Here is a 21,834-nt window from a genome sequence, read left to right on the forward strand (position 1 = left end):
AAATAAATGCAATAAATATTTATTATGCGTTTTAATATAAGCATTTAGATCTAGAGCACCTGAAGCGAACTGCCTAAATCAAATGTACCTTTTTGGTTTTTTTTCTTTGAACATTTTATTCTCTAGGTTTCAGAGTTTGGGATGCTTAGCACCTATGGAAATCATTCTATCCTATTTCAATTACCTGTCTTCAGAAAAATCATGGTTAAGGGATTTAGCTGAAACATACACAGTCACTTTGTAAGCAAGTACCAGTTGTTCTAGCCTCATTGAATGACTTCTTAACTGTGTCAGTGTCCACTTGCTGAAGAATTGTTCCACATCATCTGAAAGGATTAGATGACCAAACTGAATATATGAGCCATCTAATGCAGCTGGTTAGCGGTTTGGTTTTCTTTGTTTTGTTTTGGATTTTTTTTTTGGGGTAGGGGGGGTTCAGTTCATTAAGTTGTTCTCAATAGACATTAACAGAAAAAAAATTGCTTCGTTTTGAGAGGAAATGCTAAGAAGTCTTACTGAGTGTCACACTTACAAAGTATGTTTATGGCGTATTTTCCAGAATAAATATGTATTTTTGTTAATGCCATCACTCTATTGACTTAAAAAAAAGTTAGCCCCTAGGGCTGTGCATAAGTTTATACGTATCTTGTCTGTAGATATGAAAAGATCTAACTATTTTGGTGTTGTGTAGTTATTGCACTTCTCTTTAAAACTATTTATACTGATGAATGGGAAAAAGACATGCCTTTTTAAATAGGTTTTTATAGTTATGACATTCAAGAAAGACACCAATAGTCTTTTTGTTAAATCTCCTCTTGACTCCAAAGAAAGCTTTGATTTGGCTATAATATTCAGGTAAATGAATAAAGATGAGCTCTGTGAATCAAGACCAAAGTGAGGAGAAACAGCAGCAAAATAAAAGAATTAAGTGAGGGTGGACTAAATGATTTTGCTTGTTGAGTCTGGATTGAAGACTTTAAAACAATAGTGGGTTTTTCATGATTTAGAAGGCTTAAAAATAAGAAAATTCTTGTCAAATAAAGCCAAAATTTTTTTTTTTTTGAGGCTTTCTGATTCTCCAGATTAATTAGAATTGTTCAATGTCAGTCTGTAGTTGTAAACTTCCCAGTATTATGGCCAATACTTTTACAAGAATGGGGAAGGGTAAATGGAGTTATGGAAGGCTGGAAATAGTTTGTCCTTAACAAGCATTTCATGTGGAAATTTTTAAATCACAAAAAAAAAAAACAGATACAAGATTGTGAGAAAATCCCACATTGTGAGAATTAAGAGCACAGAAATGGCTATCAGTTAGCTTTGTCCTTTTATATTGCCATTGCTAGGCATGTAATGAAAACTCTAAATATTAATCAGAAATAATAATAAACCTGTGGTAACATTAACAGTGTAAAATATATTTTTCAATGTGTCTACTATATATAATTCTGCAGAATTCTGATAAAACTCTTAAACAGAATTGTGCAGGTTTTTATTTATTTATTTTTTAGTTAAAGAATAAAGTTAAATGTAATAAGTGATTGTTTATTTTGCTTATGAATACCCAGGAAGAAATGTCATGTCAGGAAAAACAAGATCACAGTTAACTGGATCTGCCAAAGTGAAAACTGAAAATTTTGTATTTTCAACACTGTTGTGGCACTGAAGAGAACACTGTATCTTCCAGCAAAGCACAGTGATAGCACTGAATAGAATATTTTACTACATCCTTTAGCAATAGCATTGAATACAATATTATTTCCTCCAGCTGCAGCCAAGTATAGCAACAAGTAGAATACTATGCCACATCGAAGACGTGATCTTGATTTTTGTTCCTACATGCTTAGTTTTTATTTTCTCCTATATGAAAACACAGAAAAATACTATTGTTAGAGAACTGGGAAAAATCTTTATGTAATGAGAGGTTTTATTTTTATTTCTGGGCAATGTGAATTGTTGGGGTGATGCTGAGAGGAAGCTCTACAGTAGTTCTATTTAAAAAAAAAAAAGAAAGCTTCAGGACTAATTCTGTGAACTGGCGTCTGTTTTATCTAATTGAAAATTCTTCTAATTTGTGAGTGGATGCGTGGCAAAATAAATACTTCAAAAAGAAGCATATACTCCTTAATGTGCTTGGATTTTAGGAGTTTAAATCCTTGCTGCATATTGAATTGTAGAAATATCCAAACTTTGTACAGGTTGCCAAAGACAAGTACCTAAACATTTTGTGTTGTGTAATGTTTTTCTTGTATGGCTATGCTTTGATCTGCTAATTTTCTGACATCTCTTGTTTCTTTTAGTCTTCTCTGTCTCCCTATGTTTGTATCCCAAGGGATAGAGTGGCGAGTTAGTAATTTGGATTTAGGTAAAATGGGAAGTGGTACCTTTCAGCTCTTCAGATTTCTGAAGAGAAAATTATCTGGTTAAATATTGTTGTCTTATTAGATTATTTTCTGAATAATAAATCCATCTATGACTGAATACTTGTATAAGCCTTTACAGACCAATAATTTTTATTTAAATACTTTTTACGTGCACCTTATGTTATAAGCCTTGGTCTTGCAAACACTTAAGCACCTGAGAAACTTCACAGTGTTACCAGAGCACTTCCAGGGCCACAGATACGTCTTGTTTTATCTCATTTTTCTAGTACTCTGCATTATTTTAATTTTATTACATTTTCTGTCTGCAGACATCCTGAGCTTGATACAAGCCACCATCTCAGGCAACCAGGTAAGCCTCCAGATCCAGGACCACCAAGTTTAAGTAAAAGCAGAACAGTAGACGTGCTGAAGACAGAACAACGGGCACCTGGACGGAGCCCTTCTTCTATTAGTCTAAGGGAATCAAAGTCCAGGACTGATTTTAAAGAAGATCAGAAGCCAAGTATGATGCCCAGTTTTCTCTCAGAAGCCAATCCATTGAGTGCAGTCACTTCAGTTGTGAACAAATTCAATCCGTTTGATTTGATATCAGATTCAGATGCAGCCCATGAAGAAGCCGGTAGGAAACAAAAAGTTACCCCAAAAGAGCAAGGGAAACCTGAGGAGCAGAGGGGCCTTGCAAAACATCCAGCTCAACCGTCTCCAAAGCCAGCTGTTCAACAACAAGGACCCGTCAGACCTACCCCCCAGCAAACTGAGTCTTCCAAACCAGTGCCTCAGCAGCAGCCTGGGGAACCAAAGCAAGTTCAGAAACCAGGCCCTGGTCACCCAGCAGACTCTAAGCTAGAACAAGCGAAACAACCGTCCCAGCCACGAGGACCGCAAAAATCTCAACCCCAACAGTCGGAACCAACAAAGCCTGTTCAACAGCAAACTTCTGCAAAACCTTCATCGGGCCCAACAAAACCATCACCACAGCAAACAGACAATGCTAGAGCGTCATCCCAAGCACCACCTCCCACAAAACCGTCATCGCAGCAGCCAGGACCTGTAAAACAACCATCTCAACAGCCGGCACGGCAAGGAGGTCCTGTAAAGCCACCTTCCCAGCAAGCAGGGCCTCCAAAACAGCCTTCTCAGCAACCTGGACCTGAAAAGCCATCTGCTCAGCAAACAGGATCTGCAAAACTACCATCGCAGCCTGGATCTGGGAAGCCACCTCCGCAGCAAACAGGGCTTGTAAAACAAGTGCCACCACAGGCAGGGCCTACAAAACCATCTTCTCAGACCGCAGGGGCCACAAAGCCCCCGGCACAACAACCAGGACTTACAAAACCACCAGGCCAGCAACCGGGGCCTGAAAAACCCTCGCAGCAAAAGCAAGCCAGTGCAACCCAACCCGCTGAGTCCGCCCCAAAGAAAACCTTCTGTCCTCTTTGCACAACCACTGAACTGCTGCTGCATGCTCCAGAAAAGGCCAATTACAACACGTGCACACAGTGTCATACTGTAGTCTGCAGCCTGTGTGGATTCAATCCTAATCCTCATATAACAGAGGTGAGTAGTTTTTAAACTGATGTTCGCTACTAGAGCAGAAAATTAAGTTTACCTTCCTTATGCTGAAACATCGGATGTGTTACAATGTGTCATCGTGATCACTTGAGGCCTTAAGAAGTTCAGTGAAAAAAATCATGCTATTTCGGAAAACTGCTTACAAGTAAAAGGGGGTGAAATTGAGGAAAAAAGAAGGTAATGATTCTCTGTTTGTACAGTGTTTAGAAGTGTGTTCTCATCTCCTCATAGAAAAAGAGGAGGAACCCCACCGGGACTTTTTTGCCATTTTGCTTGACTTCAAGCCCTCGCTGGCTACCTTTATAATCTGACCCACAATAGTCATATGCTATTATGTTTATAAATAAATAAAATTTGTTGCTATAAGAACTAACTAAGCAAAAAAACCATAAAAATGACTCTTCATATCTCCAGTGGGTGTTTTGGAAAAGTACATGGGGGGGATTTGCTTTGTAACTGTTTGAGTGTTCATTAGCTGAAAGCCTGAGTCATGAGTTTTAACTTGGTGATACTCAGGTTATTTCATTCTTGTGGGATGCTAAGAATGAGATCTCTATGGACTATTTCTAACCTTGATCACCATTCTTGCTGTAATTATATAACATAGAAATGGCATAGAAAGTAATATTAGGACTTCAAATGAACTTATTTTAACCTGATGTTTGCGGTAGCTTGATTTACGTGCTTATACATATCCTTTACTTGCTCTGCATGGGAATAAGGCTTCATATGAATGTCTGATCTCTTCCTATTGCTTGAGCAGCTTCTCATACATCCTGATATGCTAATTTTAAATTTGCAATGTAGTTTGGGTTTGTTTTCAGTACCAACACTTTTATCAATTTATAGAAATTCAAGCATAGCAGACCTGGCGCCAAAGACTAACTAGTGATAAATAGCCAGAAGGAGTATTTGGGAAGCTTATTTTTGTCTTGTTTTGGTATTAGTTTAGCTGATCAGAGATACTGATAGGAAGAAGTACAGACTGCTACTGTATTTTGAACCTGACAAACAATATCACTATGTTTAACATTGCATCAAAGAATCGCTGAGGCTGAAAGGGTCCTCTGGAGGTCATGTAGTCCAACCCTCTGCTCAAAGCAGGGTCACCTAAAGCAGGTTGCTTATAGCCGGTTTTGAATATCTCCAGGGATGGAGACTTCGGAGCCTCTCTGGGCAACCTGTTTGCTCAGTACCACAGTGATTTAACAACATTGCTAGCAGTTACGTCGCTTTCTAGTGTGCATGTTTGTTAGTGGGTACCTGGTAACAAATAGCAGGCTTTTTGCATCCAGCAAGTATATTATTTATTGATTTGTTTTTAAAATTGCAAATTTAAACCTGAAAGACTAATCACAGTAACCATTGCTAGCGCATTGCTTTGTTTAGGAGTGTACTCTCTTGTTTGAGTTTAGGGAAACTCAGGATTGAGACAGTTGGCATTAATGCTTGGACTGGAAAAGAAGTGACTTGAACAGCCATGTGCACAAATTTCAGAGCATCTGCAACTAACCAGGTGCTCAAAGGTTATATAGGATCAAAGCCTATATGAGGAAAGGTCATCAAGCATGTTGTTCTGGACAGTTTGGGGTAAAAAAAGATATTTATGTATAACAGACAAGAAATGTGATGCATTGATGTTAAAGGCAAAGAGGAACTTTTGTAAGAAAACATTACCTTCAAGTTCTGACAGAATGTTTTTAGACCAAAATTTCTTACATTTATTTGTGGGTGCTACATTGTTTATTTCTGTAGTGTATTCCTGGAGTTCCAAGTTTTTCTTCCTTTAAAAACTTCAGATTTTACCTGGAAATGGTCAACAACTTTGGTATGTTCAAATTAAATGGATTTTGAGAGAGAGAGAGTTTATATAAGAAGATCTCAAAGTATTTGGAAATTCTGTGAATAACTACTAGTTTTTGAAGCGGGTACTCTGTAAGTGTGAAATTCAGGACTTTAAGACAATAAATACAGCTGTATTTAAGACTAACTGATTGCATACATATGTAAAAGCAGATTTGAATTTCATATTACACATTGAAATAAACACAGGATATGCATTTATTTCATGATGAAATCATTTCAGTAATGAAGGTATTGGACGTCTAATTTATTCAGCTATTAGTTCCAATCTCCTGACACCCACTCAGACTCTTCTCATTTGCTCAGCTTTGCACCACCAGCTGTCTTGGTGAAACTTCATTGTGGGTGTCCTGCTCCAATCTGCAGTGAAGTGCAACGAAAATCACATCTGACTTTATTACTGAACAGTTGGAGCAAAGTAATAGAACCTGCTCTGGTGCATATAAAAATTTTACTTACTTCAGCTGCAGAGGTTCCCACTTGAGTTATTCTCAAACTTTACTTCTAGTTTCCCTTTAGATTATTAACAAAATTTTCTGATTCCTCCTTTACAATAGTTTACACATTTCTTCCTGTCTAGCATGAAAACCATGGTTTGCGTCTTAGCTGTCAGTTTTCTTGATTATAGTGCAAGTTTTTTCTTTGGGCTTCTCTTATTTTAAGTTCTCCTGAAGTGTTATTGTCCAGAAGTCTTTGTCTCTTACCCATGCACTTACAGGCTATATCTTCACCTCTTCCTGTTATACTTTGACTTCTCCTGCTGTTCTTTTTGCCAAGTTTCATGATTCTGTAATCCTGTGTTGTGCCTTTCCCATGCCCTTTATAGTCATTGTTCTTATTGCTTATGTTAAAACACATTACTGATCGGAAAGCAGTAATTTCAAATTGCATGTGGGGAGAGTGAAAGGCATTTATTTAGAAAAGAATTTATGTTAGTTTTGTTCTCTAACATTTTCCCCTGTACAGCTGCTTGAACTATCTTCTTAAGATATTCTTACAAGTTTCTTACAGGATAGTTCAGTCTTCATAACTAACAGTGAATTACTTTTCCAATATAGATATTTCTAAATTTCTATATTTCTAGCTGATTCTGGAACGGATATAGCAGGCTTTACAAACTGGCTCAGGAAGTAGATTGCGTGCGTTGTAAAACCACTATAAAAAGTGCTGATTTTTTGAATTTTTATTCATTCTTTTCATTTAAACCTCTATTTAAAATGCAGTAGTACATGTACCCTGTCTGTTTTAACTCACTAGAGAGAACTGTGTAACTAAGAGCAGAAAGTGATACCTGTATTGCCATAAGGTCAGACCCCTTGAACTATTTCTCTGAACCATCTGACATTGCGGTCCCCTTGGGGAAAAGGGATACTTGGTATCTTGGTTTTGTACAGCAGTCTAGAGAGATAACACACCATACATAACGTGTTCAGTAACATATGTCTCTCTAATCTGTCTAGGTATTCACACTCCACTCATCACCATGGCACATGACTGCCTAGCAACAGTTGCATAAAGTAATGGGAAAAATTATATAAACAGGTTTGATGACTGTTACTCTATTCCATTTTCCTTTCACATACATCAGAACCTTGTAACAGGTGTGTATTTATTTATTATGTGGTGATTTAGTTTTCTCTTTAAAAAAAAAAAAAAAAAAATTTTGTCAAAACCACTCCTGTGAGCCATTAGCAACAGAAACCAGCACTTCCCCAAAAAAAGATTCAGCCTTCTAGAACATGTGAATAGGAGTAGGCTTTCTGAAAATGAACAAAGACATCTGAGGGACTATGCATTTTGTTAAACACTTACGTATAGTTTTTGATAAAGCTAGGCAAAAAGCATGAACTACCGTAGTTCAATTGAAATCATCAGTGCATATGCTTGATAGCTGGAGTAAATTTTCATCCCCTGTGAACTAGTTATTGGAAGATACATACAACACAGACTGAGCAAGGGTTTAAAGTATAATATATCATAACATTTGTTATGATGGGCATCTGTAAAGTTGATGATCAAGTGGAGTGTTAAAGCTGTTAATATTGGAAACTTGGCTGTGTGTGACCTCTGCTCCATGAGCCCATCCTTGATGAGTATGTGTGCAGATGTGAATGCCTTTTAGGTAGTTTTTGGGAGGGATTATTTTTCATGGATTTTATGTATGTCAGTCTGTATTTCATCCACTGTTTCAGTATGCTTTTAAGAGACCACTTAACATTACTTTTGGAGCCAGGTATAATTTTTTACTTGGATACTTGCTGAAAATTGCACATTCAGATAATATGAAGCTGTGTATATTGATGCAGGATTTGTTTACTTGCCAAAAGCTCTTCTGGATGGAGGTAAAATGAGTTCTAAAAATTATTTTATTGGTTCTGACTGTTTTTGAAACAACACGTCTGTATCAAAATTGACTTAATCCTAGTGGAAGAAAAGAGGCGGAAGAAAAAAAAAAGGTCGTGTCTCCCAAAGTGGAGTGTATGATTTCAGATCAAGTAGAACATTTTACTGTATTTACACCTTTATTTTTCAATTCAACAGGAGAAAGAATTTTTTTTTTTAATCCAAATTGAAAATATTTTCTTGGTTTTTGTTGTTTTTTTTTAATTTGGGGTGGGGGTGGTGGTGTCTTTTTTCTTTTTTTCTTCTTTTGTAAGAGCTGGGAATTTTCCATATCAGTTGCTGTAGATACTACAGCCTTGGTTTTTTTCCTCTTTCTTTCTGCTTCCATTTTTATGTACAATCATATCACAACCTTTGGTGATTTGAGAGTGTCATGATTTGGTTCAAATCTTCATAATGATTTTTAGTATTTGTATTTGTTTTTATTGATGTCCTGCATCTTCAAGTATCCTAAACAGTAACAAATACTTGGGCATGAAGTATTTTCAGTAACTAAAGAGAATTTAAACGGTCAGAAGTGCATTAATTTTCTTCAGTTATTATCGTTATTATTAGCTTGTATAGGGAGAAGAATATATAATAATTTAAAATACTATTCATATAACGAAGATGACTATAATTCTTGTGGTGAATCCAGATAAGTTTTGCTTATACTTACAATAAAATTAATAGAAATGACTCTATTAAGTCTTTGTTGATTACATGACAGTAAAGGAAGCTATTGACTGAATTGAAATATTCCCTACGGTTTACAGTCCAGACCCTGCTGTGGTGTTGTAGCAGCACGTAAGAACCAGAATGCAACGTGGACTGGAAATTACATAGAAACAAAAATAAAACTGCCATCACTGTGGATAGTGACATGCCACAAAGTCTAAGCTTTTTAATACTAGGAAAAATAGCTTTGAAGCTGTACGCCCTATGTAAGCTTAGACTTGGCAGGATAGTCAGAGTTAGTTAAGTAGTGCAAAACAAAGTAGAAAAAAATTAAGGACTTGAATCTGACCATCAGCTTTTATAATCATAAGTTGTAAAGAAATGGGTTAAAAAAACCCTAACAAAACTCAAAGCTTTTTTTAACTTTCTGAAAATTTTAATTTAGATATCAACTCTTAACTATGCCGAAGTAAAGCTAGAGGTGTTCTGTAAAAGAGGATGGAGTTTAGTCTGGGTTCAAACTGATCAGAGAGCAGATTCAAACAAGCCTTGTTTAGTTGTATTTTAAAAATGATCAAAGTTTGAAATATTTCTGTGTGAAATATTTGTTTTGGTCCAAAGAGAACTTGGGGTGTTCCAGTATTAGTAATACTGCAATTTATGTGGAAATTGAGAATATTCACCATTTTTGTGATGAAATGAAGTTAGTATAGTTCCTTTAGTTTGCCCCTAGCTAGAAGTGCCACATAGACATTTGGGAAAATTGTAAAGATCCTCAGATAGAAGAGCTGTAGAACTACAGAATATTGTTTCTCTCTGTGGAATATTCTTAAACACACTCCCACACCGTTTCTCTCTCAGAGGATGGCTATGTGCCTACATTTCTGCTTACATTTAGGATTAGATGTATTAATAGTATTGATGCCCTATGGATTCTTCTTTTCTTTTTTTTTTTTTTCTCCCTTTTATGAAAGGGGCAGAACATAGAAAGAAGCAAACACCTATGCATGGCAAATAGTTTCTCAATATTTTAATTGGGCAATATTCTACAATATGTTGGAGTGTTTTCTCATTAGCCCAGAAAACTGTCCTGTCCAGTTTTTAACACAAGTAAATAATAAATTAATCTGCATAGCTAAAGATGTCAACTGCAGTGAGCCATCTGCGCCAGTATTGCTGTTGCTCAGCAACTGTAATTTACTACTATGTTAGGCCATGTGATGTGGAGATGCTGTTTGCTGGGTAATCACTGGGCAGGAAGCATGGCCCAGCCCTGCTCTGACCAGACAGCATAATCTGTTTTCAAATCCCAGCGATATTCACTCGGATGTGCTCTGTGCGGCACAGATGAACTCTGTTAACCTTTTCTTTGCTGCTGCCTTGATTTGAGGTTACATTTTTTGTTAATCATTCACGTGTTTCTAATATATTAAATCTCAATGCAGTTAATGAAAGCAGTCAGCATTTGTTGAAGTGATGCATGATGCAGTGCCCTGAGCTGTGTTTAAAAGTCTTTTTCCTTGTCCTGTGCATGAGACAGCTTAAACACATGCTTGGCTGTAAAAACTAACTTTTAGATATTCTGTAATACTGCTGTTCAAAAAAAAAAAAAAAAAAAAAAAAAATCAAAAGATTATGGTCACTGTTTTGCTTTGTGATTCTAATTATATAAGCTGTAAAATAATAGTTCCCCAAACACACATAATTCATATGCAAACTATAGCTTTTTGTATTAGTAATTTAAGCAGAGTAGTGGAGTATGTTTTAAGATTGTGATAACTGCATAACAGAGTTCATCTGGTCATGTTTTTTAGTAGTTTTAAAATAGCTAAGTAACATTTAAAAATAGTCTTTTAAAGCGACTATTTAAAAAGTTTGCTCAAATACTGGTTTAGGACAAAGCTACAGTGCTTGTAACCATTGCTGTGGTTTGTGGAAAAAATACCTGGGGACCATGCTGCTGACTAGAACCTAGCAGCATTTTTGTGAGCATCTTGAGTCAGTGTTCCCTGATAAACTCCCTAGTTGCCTTTTACATCTGATATCTGAAAGGAAGGTAAATATTTATTTTATAGTGATTATCTATTTGCCTCAAATGAGGATCAGTTGCATACTGTGTACAATAGTTAAACATTTGTTTCGGTGTAATTACTTCGAATAGCTGAGATTTTATTCATGGAAGGGTGGTGTATAAGGAAAACTTGGTCTCTAGTATTGCCCAGGCTTGTTTAGAAGACCTTTTCAGCTGTATGTTGACATACTAATTCAGTTTGTTCAGTGATAGTTGTTGTTCTTTTTTGTTCATAACAGGATTTTCTGATCTAGTTTCTTGTCCCTTACAGTATTCTACCACCCTACATGAAGCTGCATAAAATCATGGGCTCAAGTGCTTTATTTTTCATGTTTTTCTCATTGTCTTGGCAGAAATGTCTGCTAAGAGTGAAATCTGGATTCCTCACTCCTCTCTGAAATTGTCAGGAACCAAATAAGCTGATGTATTTTCAGACTAGAAACTGATTTTGTCAATAAAGCTTTGGGGCAGTGCTGAGCAATGTCAGGGAAGTCCATTTACTTATCTGTGGCAATGTAAAGTCTCTATAAATCTTTACATTTGTGTGGTGATGTAAAGGGATATTAATATTTTATGCATACCTTAAAGTTCCTTTTTATAGCACCAAATGACTAGTCTAAATGAGAATGAGACCCATTGCCTGAGAATGCGGCTCTGTTCTGCAAAAGGTCTGTTAAAATGGCTTGAGAACTACATTCATATTGTGTGCCAGTAATTTTTATATGAAATATGTTCAATCTGCAAGTCAAAATTTTTCTCATGTACATCTGGAATCTTAGAATCAAGCTGGATTCTCTTCTTCCCCTACATCATCTGCAGGAATAGAAATTGAGCATGCCAGTCGATGCGCTCCCTCTCTGACAGTTTTCCTATTGCTTTTGATGGGTTTGCGTAGTTGGAACAAATCTGAACACTTTTGCAGAAAGGAATAGGCTCTGGACTGCCTTCAGTTGTGTTGGCTTTGTTTGGGATAAGGAGAACTGAAGTGTAGCTCATATTTGTTATTGGAGCCAACTGTTAGATTATGAATGCATAAAGAAAGGCGAGCTATGGAACATGGTGCTATAATTTTCTTCAATGTAATTCTCCATGGATGTTGTTACTTATACACTGTGAATGAATTCATTTGGTGCTTCCAACTAGTAGAGTCTTTATGAAGCTTTTTTAAGATGTTATGATTGATGAATACATAAAATATATTTTAATTAACTTGTTTGTTGGTATGAGGGCATATAGTTTCTACATCAGTGAGTTAGAAAGCAAGGTAGCACTTTCTGTGTTCAGTAGTTGAAATCTGAACAAAAATACTGCATGAAGTCTGTCAAATTTACAGTCCTCGTCATAGCACTTAATGGCATGGGTCTCAGGATGAAGAAAAAACACTTATGGATTTCTTCTAGAAAGACAACCCAGGCTCCACCCCTATCTACCAGTATAAAAATAGACAGCTTGGGATCCTCAGCATCAAAGAAGAATCTCCTTTACAAGTAGACAGGAACTGCAAAAGCTCACATGTTGCCCTGGAAACTTTTGCCTTTAATTCTAGGTAGAGATATGAGTAATATGGAGAAAGAAACTAGAAAGTCACAGAACTGCTGTCCAGGAAGATCTTTAAGGATAGACAAACATTAGTATTTTAGGTATTTACATCAGCAGTAAGTTTTACTTCATCTGTAATAATGTGTAAGAGCATCTGTATTTAACAGAAGCCTGTTCCCATTAAAGTTTATGGAAAATCTCTGTAACTGCAGTAGAAAAACAGTGTTTGATACAAAACTGCATCATGTTATGCACTTAATTTTGAACTCCTGCAGTTCCAATCACAGAACTACAATTTGTGCAGTTTTGTATTTGTTTGAAGATGATGTGTGTAAGACTTGAGGGTTTTGGCACTTAATTCCTCCCACTAAAATGCATGGGAGGAATTTTATGTCTAAACCAGAAAGATTTAAAAAAAATAATACAGTGAAGTAAAACTTCATACATTTTCCATTTTGAAGTTCAGCTGTAGGAGTAGCAAACTCATTTTTAGTTTTAAAGGCTTCAGTTTAATACTGAGAGTGCATGTATGTGTATATATGTATATAGTTTTTTTTTTTTAAGATAAGGAAAAAATAACAGTTGAGAGTTAAGGTTTTGTCTTCTGCGCAGGATTGTGTTGAAAAACGTATAGAATTAGCTTTTGTTTGGACTCCAGTTAGGTAGTAGAGTCAGACTGGACCTGCTGCATGTTGAAGACAAGCCTAAATACTTATAAATGCAGTTGGAATCTGGGCACCTTAAACATAAGAATTATTCAGACTATTTATTCTGTAGCCCCTGCCCAACCCTACATCTACTTCGTTTGGGGCCTTAAAGGTGTCATAGTGACTTAAAATTAGATTTCCTGGAAGCTAAGTGAGAGCAGGTAGGCACTTTAGAGTACAGCACTTTTTTTTTTTTTTTTTTTTTTTTTTTAAATGAAAAAGAGGCAAGTGGAGGTGTCAAAAAGAAGCACCAGCAGTGAATTGCTATGAAAAGTGCATGGTCCAAATCTCTGTGAAAGTTCTGTGGTTAGTGGGAAAAGACAATCCTCACTTAGGGCCATTAAAGAGCTCCTCACAGGATCCTATCTTTCTCCACCATAGAAGAGAGCCCACTTCCCTAATATAAGAAATCCTTAGTCACTTTGCCAATGCCAGACAGCTGTGACAGCTGAGGTGGATGTTCAGAGTATGTGGCTTAAGCCTGGCCTTTGATTAAACTTAAACTTTCTAGAAAAACCTTAAGAATTCATCCAGAAATGGTATTAATTATCTAATTAAATTAGATTACTACTATCTAAAATCAGGTGTCATAATTAAGATTTACTTATTGCAAGTAATTGTCCCTTGGACAGGGGACTTGTAGGGGAACAGATCACCAATCAAACAAAATGGGAGTTAAGCTAAATGTAATCTTTACTCAGGTCCTCTGTGCAGTTGTGAACCTAATTCCTTTAATAATTCAAAGCAGAGCATAAACACGCATTCCAGTTTTGTTTCAGTTGGTTTCACTTTTTAACAGTCATTTGCAATATGGGTTGCAAGTAGATCGGAGAATTGTTTAAACAATCTAAAAAAAATTGCACTGCAAAGGGAAGATAAAACCAGCATTATTATGAATGTTAACTCGATTACTGTGAACTTACAGCTGGAGCCAAAATTGGGCGTTTTTTTGTGAAGCTGTAGCAATAGTGAGCTCATATTCCAGAGTATATACTGTGTTTATCACAATAATTGGAATAGCTGTGTTTTAGGGAACTGCGTCCAACTGTTCTTTTAATTTTTGCTGCTGGAAAAATATAAGGCTGGCAAAGCACACCAAAATAATGAATTCATTGCCTCAGTCCGTGACATCAGAGTTCTTTCCTTCCCGTGAGCTCTGATAATTACACAGACAAAATCTTTCTTTGCATGTAGTACCTCCAGATTCATCCTATGGTGTACGGTAGAGATTTCAGACCTAAGTGAGAAACAGGATCCAGAAACCTTTACCCTTAGGGGAAAAGATCTGAGTCCTATATTCTGTGTCCTCCTAATTGCAGTTTCCCTCTGTTGCAGTGGTGCGTGCAAATGCCATAGCTGGTACACTGCGTTTGACGTGCAGACTAAAGAACAGAAGTAGAGCTACAGATGACCTGTTTAAGTATCTACACGCAGGTGTAGGCCCATGGGACTCTGTGCCATACTGAATGGCATTTTTGCTGCTTATAATGTTTCTGCTAGAGGTGTAAAATGTGGAAAATAGCATGCGATGCTTCCTGACCACATGTTGTTTTAGCTTTTTTGATCCTTCCTCAGATTGTGAGGGATGACCACATAGGATTATTGGTTTTTTTCTGTCTTATAAGAAAATACAGTTTCCCTCTAAAGTAATACTTCTTGAGAAGGAGAAAAAAATGTTTTAAAGTTGTGAGATACTAAAATTGATGAGAAACATGGGTAAATACATTATTTGACCTATTCCTTCTTCTCTGTGTTGAAAAGAGGGCCCCATTGTATGCAGGTGAACAATAATTACCCTGGGAACTTCTTTTATTAACAAAAGAATTTTGGGAAACCTAATTATGGCTCTTAAAATACCATCAGCACTTAGGCAAAGCTCCTCACTGATTCCAAATGAAGACTTGCCCTCAAATTGGTGGTAAAGTGTGAGTCTGTGTAATACATGGTGTCCATTCATACCTCTGTGCCTAATTCATTGGATACACGTATGCTGCCAATACTTGTGCTCTGTAATTTAAACCATTACCAAAACCATAAGCTGTATGAAGAGCTTGATAGATGTATGCTTAAAGGTAATTATGCATTTACTGTGTTTTAATTCTGATGATTGTTTTCTGTCAGCAGACTTGATGTGTCAAACTATTTTAGCAGTATTTGTTTTTTTTCTCTATTCTGGCAAATCATTGTTATAAATGAATCACTGCTGGATCCCGTGACATTCCAATGCATTTTTTCATTCTGCTGGGTTTTTATCTTCTAATATTCAGCTATGTGTAAACTGAATGTGAAGTCATTAGAAGCATACGCTCAGCAATAGCTTGATTTGCAGGAATGTGGAGAAGAATGAAAAAATCAGTTGGGCATGTTAACCACAAATCAATATTAGTGGTAATATTTCTCCCTTTTTACACAGAAGTCCAAAACACTGCAACAAGCCATATGCTAAAATAGCCTTTTGTGTTGATTTTATTAACTTTGTCTTAGCTTAATTATAATACCTTTAAAATTCTTTTTTTCCCTGCAGATTAAGGAATGGCTCTGTTTAAACTGCCAGATGCAAAGAGCGTTAGGTGGTGACCTAGCACCAGGTCATGGTCCTGGGCCACAGCTGCCTCCACCCAAACAGAAGACATCCATTCCACCTTCAACAGCTAAACCATCTCCTCAGCCACCGCCAGTTCAAAAGAAAGATGCTTCTCCAAAACTTGATCCTTTGCAGCTACCAGAATCAAAAAAACCCCTGCCACAGAAAAAGCAACCATCCTTGCCTGGGTCTCCCCCTGTAAAATTGAAAGAACCACGCGCTGAGCCTACTGAGATCTCCCAGCAAATAGATCTTACTCCAAAGTCTGATCAGGCCAAGCCAACACAGGCTGAAGATAAGCAAAACCAACCCAGTATACAGAAGCCTACGACGGACACTGTGCCTACGTCTGCAGCACCAGGGCTGAAACAGGATTCAGCAGGTCCCAGACCTCCATCAACTCAACAGAAAGTGGCAGACTCCCCAAAGCCAGAGCTCGCCAAGCCGTCACAGGACACACATCCAGCTGGGGATAAACCAGATTCCAAACCCCCTCCGCAAGTGTCTCGACAGAAGTCAGATCCCAAGCTTGTGTCTCAACCTGGGGCTAGACCAGATGCTAAAACTCAAAAGCCTGTTGAGCCAACACAAACGAAAGATGATCCTAAGAAGTTACAAACAAAACCGTCCCCAAAGCCTGATAGCAAACCAGCTCCCAAGGGCCCACAGGCAGGGGCAGGTCCCAAGCCAGCACCAGCACAGCTGGCACCGCAACCCCAGCCACCTCAGAAAACTCCTGAGCAATCGAGGCGTTTCAGCCTCAATCTGGGAGGCATCACTGATGCCCCTAAACCTCAGCCTACAACACCACAAGAAACAGTTACTGGGAAACTCTTCGGATTTGGAGCTTCAATCTTCAGCCAGGCCTCAAATTTAATTTCCACAGCGGGTCAGCCAGGGTCTCAGACATCAGCCCCCCCTCCACCCGGTCCTGCAGCGAAGCAGGCCCAGCCTCCATCACAGCCGCCGGCCTCTCAGGCAGTCCACAAAGAGGCTGGTCAGGCTCAGCCTCTTCCAAAAGCTGTTCCTGTAAAGAAAGAAGCCAAGCCTCTTACGACCGAAAAACCAGAGCCATCGAAAGCGGATAGTGTTTTAACGACTAAGGGATCTGATTTAGAAAAGAAACCTGGTTTGGCTAAAGATGGCAAGCCTCATGCTGCTGAAGCTAAGAAACCTGCTGGGCTGTCGGAACCGGAGCAAGCCAGCCAGCCTAACGTGTCTTGTCCCCTTTGTAAAACTGGACTAAATATTGGTTCTAAGGATCCCCCCAACTTTAATACGTGTACAGAGTGCAAGAAAGTTGTGTGCAATCTCTGTGGATTTAACCCAATGCCGCACATAGCTGAGGTAAGGCAATGGAGTCTGTATTTACCCTGTGTTCTTGCCTGCAGGCTCCCTGTGCTGTGGAGACCAGACTGTAGCTGATTTTTAGCTATTGAATTGTCGAGAAAAATTTGAATGTTTCATCATCTGAGGGCTTTTAAAATTAAATATCTGTGTAGTATGAAACTTGGTCAGTAGTCAGAAAGTACTTCTGATGAATATTCTGTAGATTAAGGGAGTCTGGTACAGCTGGTTGCTAGGTTTTTGAGGCATAAGCAGATAGTTAATTATGGTTATGAACTCTTTTGAAATTGGTATTACTATGATACAGCAAACTACTGTACTTTCAGTCCATTATGGGATAAAGTTCTTTTTCATATGCTTCAGTATTGCACGTTAACATGTGTGCTTCTTTAATCCATGCCCCTGATTCAGACAATACTGAATGAAGGAAAGTGTTAATGCTTAGTTATTCCCCTTCCCTCCTGTTTAATATATCCCTAAATTTATTCCATTAATCTCATTCTGGCTCTGGAGTCTTTGCATATGCTGATGTATACATTAGGAAGGTTGAAGTTTGAGTGATACCTGTGTGGTGAAATACGTAATTTTTTGGTCTGAATAATATAAGGTTCACAACATCACTTCATTCATTAAGGAGTGTGAATTTGAAAGTGCCTTTTTCATGACTGCCCAAGACAGATCCAGTAGGGCCAACTTACGTTTAAAAGAATTAAGCAACTTATTTTAAACAGTTTCCTCACATACCATGTTTTTACCCTCCTTTCTTTCTTTCTTCTAATTTTTTGGCAAGGGGTTTGGAAACTTTGTACTAGCTTAACAGAGAGGTGGAGGCACACCTTACTTGCCGTATCAATTTGGCAAGTTCAACTCAAGAGAAGCAGACCATCTAAAAATACTCGTGAGTAATTTAAATGTGTAAGTTGGTCTGTGTAGCACATGAGGAAAGTGGCTGTCAATGTTGTGTCTTTGAAATCTGAATGAATAAATTAGAAATGGCTCCCAAGGTTAAAGGTTCTCACATCTCTGCCTTAAGGTGAGAACTAAGGTTGGGAGAGATAGCAAGTTGCAGGGAAAATATTGCTTATGTTGTCTGCATATGCTTTTTTTGTGGATTGTTTTCTGGAATATACTATCATTTGAAAGGTATTTGTCCTACTATAATAAGCACATTTTATCTAATTTAGGAATATGTTGTTTACTGTCTTTGTGGTCATTTAGGTCAGAAAGAAAGGTCTGAAAACACAGGATGATAGAGCCAGGATTCAAATGACTTAATGTTGCTTATGCACTGAATTCCAGCACACACACACATTCCTTCATCACTGTCCAACTCCCTGTCCTACACACACACACACACACGCACTTATTTAGGTTTTAAATATGAAGGAATGCATATGACTTTCTCCAGAGGCACTCTATTATGCACAGAATACCACAGAAACAAGATGTGTCAGTTCTGGTGAAACACTACACTAAAAAGACAACTACACAAGTCCTGGTGCATGAATTGACTTCTTCAGAGTTCACTTAGGTGTGATGGTGTGGGACTGCCTTGTGGTGTGCAGATTTATACTCTGTGTTTCTTCTGTTTAAGATGAGAAGGCTGGTATTCTGTGTCTTTTTTCCCTTCGCTGTTACTGCCAGAGGACTCTCTCTGTTCCCACTCTTTGGAATATGCAGAGCTTGAAATACTATTGATTTTCTGTAGCCTGACTTCCTCATGCCTTTCTTTGCCTCTTTTTTTGGCTCCTTCTTGCTTTTTCTTCTTCGTTACACTACACATTTCCATTTCTGTCCACAGTTTTCCATCGTATCTTCTTTTTTCCAATCATTTTTGCTAAAAATTGGCAAACTGCTTTTCCTTGACAACAGGAGATAGTTTGCTTGGCTGAGGACAGCCTGACTTTCTTTTTCATGAAGATGGGAGACGGAAGACGGAGCTCATCCTCTCCTCTCCCAAAAGAGCTGTGTAAATAATGTATTTAACCTCAGATACCAATTCTGTCCCTGTATGCACTGTACATAGTATAACCCGTGCATGACAGAAACATGATGATGAGCAAATAGTTTATGCTTGCTAGCATACTCTTTTCCTCCACCAAACTTTTCTAACGTGTTGACTACAGTCTTGGAGGCTTTATTTACTTGTCTCTCTATTTTTTGGGAGGTTATGAAGGAGAAACAGAAATGCTTTTTAAAATTGGTCTTTCTGGTGGTTTTCTACCTAATTCTTTTATTCCTCTATTCTGCATTCAAAATAAAAATTATAATTCCAGAAGGCTATATTCCCTCTTGGCCCCAGAAAGTGTTTTTGATGAACAATTGTAATGGGTATTTTGGAGTTTTGCTTTGGGGCTGAAGCTGTATCACATCGATTCTAACAGTCGCTTATATATTATCTATATATTGTTGCCTCAGTAATGGCTGAAAATTGGTTGAGTTCTATTGACTGAGTGATGGCTGAAACCTAGTTGCCAACAAAGCTTGTATTGGACTATATGGTAAGAATCAGTCCCACGGAGGAGGGAAACCAGTGTTTTGTTCACAAATACAGAGGAGCACCTAAACTCTGTGGGCACTTCTACGTTAAGATCTTTCAGCAGGGAAGGTCTTTCAGGCAATGTGTTGCTGTACTGCAGACATAGCTGAGAGTACTTTTAAGGGAAGAAGGTGCTTTCTAACAGTGGCAGTTGTTTGTTCTTGCCTGTATGTGACAGAAATAACTTTCAAAAAAGTCTTTAAGCTGCTGCAGTCAGTCCTCTAATAACCCCTCTTCTGCAGGAAATAAGAGAACTAGACTTTTGCCTAGTCTAAATCAACAATATGCTATTTACTTCAGTGAAATTATTCTGATTTGTGCAAGCTGAGAATTAGGCTAGGATACTTTTTCCTTAAAAGGGCTGATTGTTCTTTTTCTCCTGATTTGTTGATCCAACAGTCAAACAGTTATTTACTTAAACAGTAATTTATCCATGAAGCAAACAGTCACAAATGATTAAATAAATGACACTTGATAGATTTCAAAGACCCACAGGATCATGTGTGCCCTAGTGCATTAGCAGACTCCTTATTCTGCCATTTGCTCAATAGGGAGGAGCACTGTTTACCAGCTCTGTAATTAGCTTTCCAGCTCAGGTAGTTGGAAGCAGCTCTATTTTTAGTAACAAAGCACAAGATCGCAACTGCAGAAGCCAGAAATGAAGTGTGTGGCAACGACCATTTTGTGCATTTAAAACTCAGTGAAGCTGTTCGGAATATTGAATAGGAGCGGAGATGGTTGCCTATAATGTAGTTAAGTGTGTTGAGGCAGCAGGGTCAGGAATATAGAACCTGTGATGAATTAATGTAGTAGTAAAATGAAAAAGAAGATTTAAAAACTAAGCTAAGGAAAACTAAGATATCCAAACTTGTAGAATCTGTATGGGCAACAAGAAAGAATAACATCATAATAGTCACATGTTATGAACAGAAAGAGCTCAAAATGTAATGTGTGTATAAACAAGTGTGCTAATGGATTTAATCTAATAGAACTGCCAAGGGAACAACAGAAGCACTTTTTAGTCTACTGATAGTTATAGAATTATTTGGAAAGGTGCTTGGAAGTAAAAAATGTTCTATGTGTGAAATAGATTATTGGAGCTATGGAGAGAATTGTTTTGAATGAAGGAGGACAGGTAGGACTGGGGAAGGGCAGAAAAGACATATCTTGGACTTGCTTAAGGATTTCTTGTTTGAAAAAGACGTGATCTGTTAGAGATCTGATCAGAATAGATAATATAAACAATTTCACATGGAGTGATATTTCTTAATATGTTTATTACAGAGAATATTGTCTGTATGAAATTGTTTTACATGGGTGGATATGATAGCAGGAATCTATAAGCAGGAATCTATAAACAATGACCTTGATGGTTCCTGTCCAATCCGTATTCTTATATCATAGATCTCTTTAAAAAATAGATGTGTAACTCACCAAATAATTTAGATGCTTTTCTGATTGCTTATTTTCCCACTGTTACTTATCAGACCAAACTAAATAAATATTTTTTTACTTCTCCCCACATACTATGGACAGAGGGAAGAGCAAAAAGATAAATTCATTTTCTAAGTAAGCACAGTGCTATCATTAAACTCAATAGTATAACCAGGTTAAAAATGGTACCTTGCTCTTCCAATACGAACTTCTAGCAGTAACAGTAAATAGCATTTTGGAACCGATACAAGCCTCTCTGGAGGTGAAGGAAGCTCTCTTGTCGTGGCATGTTGTCATATACCTGAATACATCGTGGGTTCTTGTACCCCCTCCTAAAATCCTGCAGAAAGGGTACTGGCACAGGTGGGTCCCTGATATAAATAATTCTAGCAGTTTCTATTTTTCCAAACTTTCACTGATACCTAATTGCAAATGGAGTGAGGCCCTCAGCAGGTGTGACCCCTTATTCAGGCTTTAATAGTAGGCTTCAAAAAAATACTTTAACACCGCCACCCCCACCCCCCATCCTAAGTGAAACGAACCCTGCTATTAAATGCCCAAATGTAGTTTGGACTTCTTAAAGCAAGTTGCAGGAACATTGTAAAGTAATGAGCCATATATGATTCTAATGAAAATCCCTAAAATGGTGTACTGCATCATCTGAGGTGACACCCATTGCCTCTCCTTAATTTATTAACAACTCTGTACTATTGTGTTTTTCCTATTTGAGAAAGCTC

At 37.6% G+C, this 21,834-nt stretch overlaps 1 protein-coding gene across 11 annotated transcripts in view; it reads left to right on the forward strand.

Annotated features, from left to right (window-relative positions):
* The window catches only part of PCLO (piccolo presynaptic cytomatrix protein), a 396,208-nt gene that overhangs the window by 18,968 nt on the left and 355,406 nt on the right, over positions 1 to 21,834 (forward strand). For all 11 annotated transcript variants that reach the window (XM_030013412.2, XM_030013405.2, XM_030013406.2 and 8 more), the window contains exons 2-3: positions 2,690 to 3,938; positions 15,718 to 17,124. In XM_030013412.2, coding sequence (XP_029869272.1) covers positions 2,886 to 3,938; positions 15,718 to 17,124 — 2,460 coding nt within the window. In that variant the 5' untranslated portion in view covers positions 2,690 to 2,885. The remainder of the gene's footprint in view (positions 1 to 2,689; positions 3,939 to 15,717; positions 17,125 to 21,834) is intronic.

Source organism: Aquila chrysaetos, chromosome 5, assembly GCF_900496995.4.
Source record: "Aquila chrysaetos chrysaetos chromosome 5, bAquChr1.4, whole genome shotgun sequence".
NCBI lineage: Eukaryota > Metazoa > Chordata > Aves > Accipitriformes > Accipitridae > Aquila > Aquila chrysaetos.